This window comes from Labrus bergylta, chromosome 19 (assembly GCF_963930695.1).
Source record: "Labrus bergylta chromosome 19, fLabBer1.1, whole genome shotgun sequence".
NCBI classification, from domain to species: domain Eukaryota; kingdom Metazoa; phylum Chordata; class Actinopteri; order Labriformes; family Labridae; genus Labrus; species Labrus bergylta.
The window spans coordinates 2,250,572-2,261,536 of record NC_089213.1 but is presented as its reverse complement, the minus strand read 5'-3'; the positions used below and the strand labels follow the sequence as shown (position 1 = coordinate 2,261,536).

The 10,965-nt window shown below is 42.6% G+C and overlaps 1 protein-coding gene across 1 annotated transcript in view; it reads left to right on the top strand.

Moving 5' to 3' along the window:
- Positions 1-10,965, top strand: part of ext1b (exostosin glycosyltransferase 1b) — a 128,060-nt gene that overhangs the window by 79,536 nt on the left and 37,559 nt on the right. Inside the window, exon 2 of the mRNA XM_065948155.1 lies at positions 10,447-10,540. Within this exon, the coding sequence (XP_065804227.1) occupies positions 10,447-10,540 (94 nt within the window). The remainder of the gene's footprint in view (positions 1-10,446; positions 10,541-10,965) is intronic.

The following is a 10,965-nucleotide window of genomic DNA, read 5'->3' as shown; positions in this document are numbered from 1 at the left end:
GCAAAAGATTAGCTTAATTATAGCCATTTTCACAGAGGACTGCTGCTGAAAGTCTCCTGACCTGGCTGTTCACACTTGCACTATCCCTTTCAGATGGAGGGCGGGGGGGTCTAGTAGAAGTGGGGTAGAAAGCAAGAGAGGCCGCCATACCATGCCGTAATGAGAATGGCAAAAGAGCGGATACAGTCTATGCACCGTGCAGCAGTCGCAGGATATAATCGGCACTCCCCCCCTCCCACTCGCTCATGGTGAATTCTCCAGATAATATCCTGCTGCGTTCTCACATCAGCTCACTCTGACTTGCTGCGGAATAAATACTAGGGGTCTTGCAGGAGAAACTCAGAGTGGAAAATGTGGCTGTTGCATTCACACATACGGCTCCTCCTGCAAATATCAGGAGTTCTTCAGGAGTTTTCTGCATGTGTGAAAGCCCCTATAAACTGCTTCCTAGTTGTGATCCGGCAGCGCTCGTGTATGTGTGTAGGGGGCTGTGGCGTTTGAAGTAGATCTCAGTTAAAAAGAAGCCAACTTCTCTAAATTCCTACATTTAAAAGATAAATCCTGTCTAATGACTGTTTATCTTAAATCCATCCACCCAGTCGTCCGATAACTGGTACACAGGTGCACCACTGCTCGGGTTGAGATTTCTAGCATTCTCTGATTGGCGGTGTTCATTTTTGGGGACTCGGGTGGCTTCAGGACCCGGGGTTTATATTCTGATTTAGAGGGTTCTTCAGAGTGAATACATTAGTTTGTGTTTGCAAACAACAAATTAGGCATGATTAAGTTTCTTCTCAGCTATTGGAGGAGAGTCAGACTGCTCCTGGCCGGCAGATGGGACCCCGATAATGGTCTGTGCAGCTTTCGGAATAAGAGGGTTAGTGGGGTTTGCAGTGTCTGCATATTTACGAGGACGCAGGGGTGAGAGTGTCTGAATGTGTGTGTGTGTTTGTGTGTGTATGTGTGTGTTTGTGTGAGGTATTTAGATTCTTTAAGATTTCGGGGGTGATTTGTCATGAAGGAGCCTGAAGCAACCGTAAAATGTGGATGGACGAATTTACGCATTCCTTTTCTCTCTCACTCTTTTACAGTGTGTGTGTGTGTTCATGCTCGTGCGTGCATGTGTTTGTGTGCGTGCGTGTGCCTGTGTGTGTGTATGCGTGTCAGATGAAAGGACATCTCGTTGAGGGGTAACTCCGGCCTCCTCTGTGCGCCTCGTTTCAGTGGCTCTGATGACAAAATGTGTCTGTGTTCAAAAAGAGGCCGCTGCCGAGCATGTGCTGACATGTCTAAATCTGAAACTGTCTCACACATATGGACACACACACACTATCACACACATGCACACGAACACACACACCAGCACGCACAGTGTTGCGCCCCCGAGGGCCATCTGGAAGTGCAGAGCGAGACACAGCTGGTCTCCAGTGAACATCCATCGAGTCTGGACCCCTCATCTGCAAGATCACACAGCGAGGCGCCAATCACTGACGGAGAGTGTGTGTGTGTGTGTGTGTGTGTGTGTGTGTGTGTGTGTGTGTGTGTGTGTGTGTGTGTGTGTGTGTGTGTGTGTGTGTGTGTGTGTGTGTGTGTGTGTGTGTGTGTGTGTGTGTGTGTGTGTGTGTGTGTGTGTGTGTGTGTGTGTGTGTGTGTGTGTGTGTGTGTGAGACTCTGCATGCAAGTCTGCAGGAGGGAAGTGTGATTGTTGCAGTCATCTCTCTGCCTGTAAAAACAAATCTCGCCAAATATTCCCAGAAACGTGGGTGGAATAGGTGCCACCTAGTTTGAGATTGACCCCTCTTCCACCCCATAGAGACTTCAGTCCGTGTGTGTATTTGTGTGTGTGTGTGCAGTTGGGGACACTGACTACAGCACAGACACTAAATGTATCTGAAAAATTGCCTCCATCTGTTGGCACTGGAAAAAATCCGAGAGGACAAATTGAAAAGATTGCAAGGATAAAGCCGTCATAGTGAATTAGTATCGCGGCAGGAAGACTTCTTGTTATCGGGGTATTTGTAAAATATTCAGGCTCACGTGTGTGTGTGTGTGTGTGTGTGTGTGTGTGTGTGTGTGTGTGGGATGGGGTTGGATGTGTAGCTGGAGGGGCTGTACAGGCTGCTGACTTGAACGGATTCAGAAGTTTGTGCAAGTGTGATTCTGCATGTATATGAGCCGTATCTTTACGAGTGTGTGCGCCCATGTTTTTTTTTATACTGGCTTATGTGGCTCACACCCACCACCTGCAGCGATACTCACTGCCAGGATCTCATTTGAATAGTAATATGGATCCAGTACAGCCATGCATACAAGCGTGACATCTTAGAAAAATTCCTGAAACCTGGTTTCTTTTTTCAATTTAAGCTGCAGCAGTGAGTTTGTGGGACTTTCCAGGCAAAACTGGACAAGCTTGACGGTTCATTTTATTGGCAGTATGAAGAGAATTAATACACATCAGCTGTAAGGGCTACACATCACCAGCACAGAACGGGCAGACGTTTGAGTCTTCTCTCTGTGTCTGTTCTGTCCCTTGTTAATTTGTTTCTGTAGACATAAGACGTTTAGACGCCTCGTTTTAATAATTTTAATAAAGGTATACAACTACATTTTGCTTGGTGAGTCGTCAGGCGAATAGAGTCACATAAATGAAGAATGTAACATTAAGATACATTGACAAACATAAGGTATATAAGCATAAATGATGAAATGTGTCAGAAATGGGGCTGTGTAAAAAAAACTAAATATATGAATCGATGCATTCCAATATAATTTTGTCCTGAAAATCCTGAAATCGATTCTTCCCGTTCTGATGACTGGGAGGGGCACTGTGTGTGTTGCCATTCTGTGATTTGTGTTGGACAATGGCCCCACTTGACTGAACAATGTCCGATACAAATACATTTTTGAGTCATTTTGTTCCAAACTTTTTTGGCTCTCCACTAAAGAGTCTGGTTCTGCTCAGGGGTTTCTGCCTGTTTACAAAAATGTTTCCCTTTGTTGCCAAGTCCTTGCATATGGTGGATTAATACTGAGTCTTGGATAATAAAACTAATATTACGGCCTAGGCCTGATCTTTATTTAATGTTTGATAAGATGACTTTTGTCATGATTTGAAGGTTTATAAATAAAACCTGACTTACTGATTGAGAATTGTTTCAGGGATTTTTTTTTGACAAGACAGTCTCTGTATTCACACAGGGTAAGAGTGAATAAGAGCTAGAGAGAGAGAGAGAGAATTACAGATATATATCCATGGACCTATCAGTCAGCCATTCCCCTCAAGAAATAGTTGTTGATGGGGCAGAAAGACCTGTCATATAAAGTCCTTGTTCAGATCTATATTCACAGATAAATCTGTGTTCTGTCGAAATCCAAGTCAAGAAGGACTTTCCGAGTTCACACCTGGAATCAGAAAAGCTCTCAGAGGTGTCTCTGGTGAACACTTGTTGACTTCCTCTTCCCAACTCATTTATGCAGAGAACCGCACAGGCTGCTTGTGATTCTGAACGTTCACCATCCGAGTCACAACTTCACAGACTTGCATCAACACTTATTTACTTACCATCCCCGAGGATCCGTGTGGTTACTCAATGAGCTTGCCAATTGTTGTTGCTAATTGTTTCACACTTTGAATGATGAAAATGTGCAGGAACGCTTATTTTCACTCGGGACAGATGACGTAGAGTCAAATTAGGATGTGGTCGACGCAGTCAGATCCCAAATCAGCCCCCCCTGTTTGCTCTGTTTGCTGCACCAGCCAGGATCACAGCTGTCCATTTATAACGCAGTGTCATCTGCATAACACATGTTAATAATGTCTGAGGATGCAGTACATCTGGCTGTGTTTGCTTCATTGATTAAATGTTTGAGCCTTTTTGATTGCTTTCCAGTGGTCGGCTTGCAGTGACTTCTTTAATCATCTTTTTGGTGGTGTTGTATTTTGACCTATGAATGCATTTTCGAAAAGTTCTATTGTTATTCCTGATGTTTTGTTATTTGTCCTAAACAAAGACAGTACCCTTTATAAGAAAAGAAAGAGCCAATTTCAGTTTGCTCTTTGGTTTTTGGATTATGTTTTGAAGCAGCGTGTTTTGTGTGTTGGTTGTTATCATTTCATTTATTGTTTTTTGTTTTTTTATTGGTACCATAAGGGATTGTTTGGAATATATTATGGATTCCTAAGAGGACAAGATCCGTTACTCAATTAAACGACTTACGAGCCTGTGGAACGATCAGTCTACTAAAGCCTCGAAGTCCTTTATGGAACATAAACATAAGGATTAATAGAGGTTAAAATGAGTGGTTTAAATAAGTATAACGACTGTAAATATTTCATGAATGGTAAAATATGCTTTTAAATTCAAGAAATTATTTTTTTTACCATGCTAAATGCGTGTTTATTTCTGCAGTAAAGTAACATATTTTTATATGGGGCTGTATGGAGAATGACTCTCTTATGGAGTCAGCCTCAAGTGGCCATTTCAGGAACTGCATTTTTTGGGTTCATCCTTGTTTGCTTCATTTTCCAGCCATTGAGTTATCTGCTTGGTCTTGTATTCTTTTTTGAAAACTCAGCGTTGTTATGGCCTTTCATAACTTTACACGTAATACGTAGATCCATGTCAACAAGCAAAATTTCTACAAAATAAAAGCACTGTCAGGTGAGCAAGTATTTTAGTTATACAGTCATGTTACAATGGACCTTAACATAGCACCACTAGTATTGGCAACGTTGTTCTTGGTGGGCTTTTTAACCAGTCTACTGGTGCCACTTTCTGCTTCTGCTCTGCTTTCTGCTCTCAAATATGGACAGGACTTGTCAAACCGGCCATCATTACATCATTTTTTCACATGCAGCTGTGTTTTATATATTGAGATCTCCTCTGAGAGATAAAGTACTGTGATAGTTTGTGGGCAGGTCAGGGGAAACTCTTTACAGTATACTGTAAGTGGGTGTAATCACATTTGCCTCGCCGCGTGGACAGACCTCTGGGTCGTCATGGGTTTGACCACAAAAAACCTGTTTGTTTGGCCAGGCAGACCTCTGGGTCATTCCATGCTAGACTGCTAATTGGAACTAGCATAAGCTGGCTAATGAGTGCTAATTAGGCTAATGAATTAGTTTCAGAGTGTACAGGAGGAGGAGGAAGAAATGTACAGGGACACATCTGGATGCACGCATACAGATGCTGACATGTTATTTTTCAACATGGCTTCAGGGGGAATAGGAACAAAGAGTGAAAGTTACAGGGGTCACATGTACACACACACACACACACACACACACACACACACACACACACTCCAGTCACACACTACTGATTCTCCTCTCAAGCTTGTATCTGTCACTATACGCATGTGTGCTCACATTATCATCTTCAAACACAGTAGCAGAAACATATGTGGATTCAAACCCCCCCAACCCAAACACACACACACACACACACACACACACACACACACACACACACACACACACACACACACACACACACACACACACACACACACACACACACAGACACACACACACACACACACACACACTCTACCACAGTCAATGAGGATGCCCCCTTTTTACCCACAAACTCACTTAGCCTGCACATCTGTCGCACTCCCCCGGGAACAAACACAACAATATGCTTCGACTTACTCAACTTGTGTTTATGAGGAGTTCGAGACTCCTGTTTAATTACAGCTGGAGTCTGTCCTTAGTCTGTTCGGGAGTAATTTACGCGACAAATGAGCAAATCTGTGGGATGACATCCCCAGTGATTAATAACTTGTTTAATCTTTGACATGCAATAACTGCATTTTAGAAGGGTTTATTCTCATGTACACAAAAACAAGGTGAGAGGAGGTCAGAGCTTCTTTTTTTAAACATGAATTTTTAATCTGAGGTGTTCCTTTGAGTTATATAACCTCATCATGCACACAAAAAAGACTCCACTACAATACAGTACAACAAAACACTCCCCTGGATTTTGTTACAGTCATCACCAGACCCCCCAGGACACCCATTCATCCACACACTCCTGCAGACACACACACACACACATGTGCACAAAAGACATGAGTGAAAGAGAAGCAGAGGGAGACAGCAGAGAGGTCCAGGAGGCTAATGTAACAACAGTCTCAATAAGCAGTAAATTGGATCTCTTTCTCTCGGCTGCCTGGAAGACACTCCAGGCTGCTTGTGGTTTTATATTGTCATCACCCTGAAGCTCCACGTTCAGGCGCCTGCTGGGTTGTCCGCATGGCGCCCAGAAAGACCAGGCGGCAGCCCGCCAAGCGCACACCTATGGGACCTCTAATCTGGTGTAACAAATTACATTTACTCAACAAAATAGCTTACAAAGTTGAGGTAGTTTTGTCTGTTTTACTTCAAGCTAAAAATGTTAGCATGCTTAATAGCCTGCTAGCTTAAGAAGAAACCAAACACTGAATCATTCAATCATTCGGCTAAGAATATCATTAGCTTGCAGAATTATGTTGGGTTGTGGTTGTTGTACATACAACATCTGTACCGTGTGTTACCCAACATTTCATTCATTGGTAATAAGGATTAACTCCTTTAGCCCTCCTCTTCAATTTCTATCGTGTACGCTTCATTAAACTGTGAGTATATAAACAAAATTTAAAAACTCTGGATGTGGAGTTTGTTAATCATGTCAAAATGAAAGTTGATGCACGTTAGGCCTAAATCTTCAACTGCTTGCATGTGCACCTAGCGGGGATGCTAACCTTTAGCCTTGAAACAGCATCTTTAACCTCAGTCTGTTAGTGTGACCTCATAATGAAGGTGCATATTTAAGACACCTCCTAGATGTTTACTTCAAAAAAGGAATAAGCAGTAACCATTTAAAGTGTATTTCAAGCAGACGGTAACTTGAAGAAAACTAGCTATGATTGGCTCTAGCTGCCCATCGACTAAGGTTTTGTGTTCCTGCTTTCTTACAGTGCAGACGTTTTTCTTCTATTAACTGCGAACCATCCAGACCGCTCAGGTCGTCTGGGACAGGTCTGCTCTCTTTGTCCCCAGAGTCAGAACCAAACATGGAGAAGCAGCGTTCAGCTTCTATGCTCTTTATATCTGGAACAAACTCCCAGAAAACTGCAGGTCTGCTGAATCCAGGTTGAAGACGCACCTGTTTACAGCTGCCTTTAACTAAACAGCTTCAATAAGATTTAAAACTTTTACTCTGCACTGTAATTATGATTTTTTTTTAACTCTTTTAATTTCCTTATTTTTATTTTTATTTTTATTTTTATTTTTATTTTTATTTTTATTTTTATTTTTATTTTTTAATTAATTTAATTGTAATTATTTTTATTTGAACATATTTCCAGATTTAATAATTTCAGTGATTTTTGAATTTTCTATTTTAATGTTTCTCTTCTTTCCTCTGTCATGATGCTTTTGATGTTGTGTGAAGCACTTTGAACACGCCTTGTTGTTGAAATGTGCGACATAAATAAACTTGCCTTGCCTTGCCTAAGGGCCATAACGAGGGCTATGTACAGTAACTTATCTATAATTGAGACGAGGTGTTCCTTCAATGACTTCTTATGCTTTCTTTAGGGCACAAATAATGTTGATCTCAAATCTTTCTTCTTTTTTACCCACCCAATGTGACACACATGAGCCCTTCCATTTTAAAAATCTATTCACATTTGTCACACAAATCACTTTTTCTCACCCTGCTTTCATTGTGTTATCTGCTTCACACATGCGCACATTCATATTATGGAGAGATGCACACAACAGCAGAACGCACATACACACACAAGCACAGCCTGAAGGCTCGCAACTCGACTGTGGTTTCGCTCCAACAGCTCAAGGTCACAGGTACATCACAGCAGAGAGAGCTTTTGTTAGACAAAACCGAAGACAAAAAAAAAGGAAATGAAAAGGAAGAGAAGAAGAAAATGATGACTATGGCCTCTGAACTGTGTGAACTCCAAACCAGCAAGAGAGGGAGAGGAGGTATTAGAGGAAAATGAAGGCAGGAGGAAGGAATGTGAAGGTGGACGTACACAGCGGGGAAGCTTATCATCAAATGTGACATGGGAAAGATTGTTCTGGCGCTTTTTCAGGTGGAAGTAGCCAAAAGGACATCTTGTGCCCCTGCAACTTGCTTGAGAGCCTTACTGGTTATAAAACATGAAAAATGGAGTTGAAAAGTTTTTCTTCAGACAGATTAGGTCAACCAGAATGTATTAAAGACAGATCTGACACACACATGGAAGAGCGGTTAGATAAAACATTTTACAGGGCTGTTGCGACACACATTGATATTCACTGCAATCAGATGTCGGCCTGTTTTGTTGGCTGTTATGCACATGCACACACACATGCGAACACACACTTGCACAAACAGGCAACGTCCAGGCAGACAGCTGGTGTGGAAATATGGGCTAAGATAGCTTCCTCGTCTCCATCGGCAGGTGACGGAACGTCAATGTGAGGGCGTGCAGCTGTCGCCTGTTCGCGCCACGTGTGTGTCTGCAAGTCTGTCGGTGTGTGTCTGAGTATATATGTGTGTGTGCGTGTGTGTGTGTGCATGATAATTGTGTTAACTGCTGCACAGAACGTTATGCATGTAGGTGTGAATGAGGGCGGAATTTTTTTTTTTTTTTATCACAGGCTGCCATGTCCCCGCACTTCATTAGAGCTCTGCTGAGGAAGAGACAAGGCAGCAACATCAGCAATCACCATCAAGTGCGTGCGTGCGTGCGTGCGTGCGTGCGTGCGTGCGTGTGTGCGTGCGTGCGTGCGTGCGTTGGCTTCAAGCTTTGCCCTGTCAGCTCGGTCCATATTCACAGGCGCAAACAGAAGGCAGCCTCAGCAATCGCTGTCACACATGTGTACAAGCTACAGAACATCAGCGGCATCATCACAGAGCACAGTGTGCATGTAGAGAGAGTGTGTGTGTGTGTGTGTGTGTGTGTGTGTGTGTGTGTGTGTGTGTGTGTGTGTGTGTGTGTGTGTGTGTGACTGTCCTGTAACCTTCACCTTGTAAAGACGACGACTAACTGAGAAATGATTTTCTGCTGCAGCAGTCTCTTAACCCCAGACCTGAACAACCCTCAGGGCTCATTATTTCCATATTTTTCACACATAGGAAAAGAAAAAAAATCATTGGTGGTGTTAGCATTATAAAAAAAATCTGACATAAGAAAATCATTTATTAGACGCTGTAAGTGTTGGCAGTACAGAGACATGAGGTGTAGAATATATATGATTTTGTAAGGGAAAATTGGTAAAACAAAAAAGAATGTGCAGATTTCAGAACACAGCCGCTGCATGAATAGCTCACGTGATAACGTCCTGGTGAGGCTCTGCGTGTATGTTTTGGAGGAATAATTCATGCAGGGCGACATAACTGCGTCTGAATGTGAGGAAAGATTGAGATAGAAGAAAATACAAGACCGCAGAAAGATGGAGGAGAAGCTCAACAATGGTAAAAAAAACCAAAAAAAAAAAACCTCAGATACAGCCATTCAGTGACTCGGGAAAACATTTATGCAATGTATATAAATAAGAAAATAAATAAGACAATCCCTTTATCCATCTACTGTATGTAACCTACAACAGTATATACACATGTATGCTTAAGTTATTTAGTTCACACACAAACTGTCAAAACACAGAAAAGCAGCATACATCAAATGGAAACACACAAACTGGTGCATACACACACACACACACACACACACACACACAGAGCCAGCTGTGTGGTGGAAGCAGGTGTCACTCTCAGCTCATTACCCCTGGCAGGGTTGATCACCCTGTTTGGAGAGCAATAAGACACACCTCAGTGGACAGAGATAGAGGGAGGGGGGGGGAGAAGACACTGGGTGGATGAGGGAGGGAGCATCGGCCTCCTGTTTTTTAGAGATAGAGGAGAGAGAAGAGAACCGAGGAGGTGTGCAAAAGGGGTGAGGAGGAGGGCGAGGAGGACGAGGAAAAGAAGCAGAAGCAAAATATCAAATATGAAAATATTTTCTGGGTTTTGAACATTATTTCTTACCTTTGATTGTAAGCACAGTTTTATAATACACTGAGGCAAAGTTCATGACATTGTGGGTGTGCTTACTTTCAGTTTTACCTTCAATGGAGGTGTATCATTTACAGCCTGTCAGACAGGTTGTGCTACTTGCCCCATGTTACCTTCCTTGTACAGTGTAGGTGTGATTCTTGTAATAAACCTGAAGTATCCTTTAAATCATGAGCGACACACAGTGGACACATTTTAAGTCTTTGTCTTACGATCTTCTTAACTTTATTTATCGGATGGCATCGGCAGCAAGTAACAGTGATGGTGGATGTGTTTCATGTCTTCCTTGTGATTACACACAAAAAGCGTTCAAAGCTCGTCGCTGTAAATATCGTGTTAAGTCAGTGAACTCATCACGCCTGTGTTGTTTGTTGTGTCTCTGCAGGTACGACTACAAGGAGATGCTCCACAACTCTACCTTCTGTTTGGTGCCCCGCGGCAGAAGACTGGGCTCCTTTCGCTTCCTCGAGGCTCTGCAGGTAAACAAGCAACACACACACACACACACACACACACAGGTTCCATAATGAGCACGAGCTGCATGTGCTGTAAATTCATACCTACCAGCCATCTTGCTCACAGCCCTCCCACTTAGCATTTGTTTTCATGGTGCAGCCTCCAGCATTAAAGGTTCACTAAATCATCCCCACTTTAAGTTTCACACTAATCGTGTAATTAATTAAAAAAACAAACCAGACCTTGGTTTGGTCATGCCTTTAAACTGTTTTAATTTGTGTCACAGCCAGGTAATCATTACGCACCTGAGCTGCTAAATCTCTCGATGACTTGGTGTGAATTGCAGAATGATTTGAAGGAAACAAAGCAAATATTTGAGAAGACTTTAGATTGTGTTTGAAATTAAAAACACATTTACGGGGGGAAACACAACTTTTCCCTGCCATTG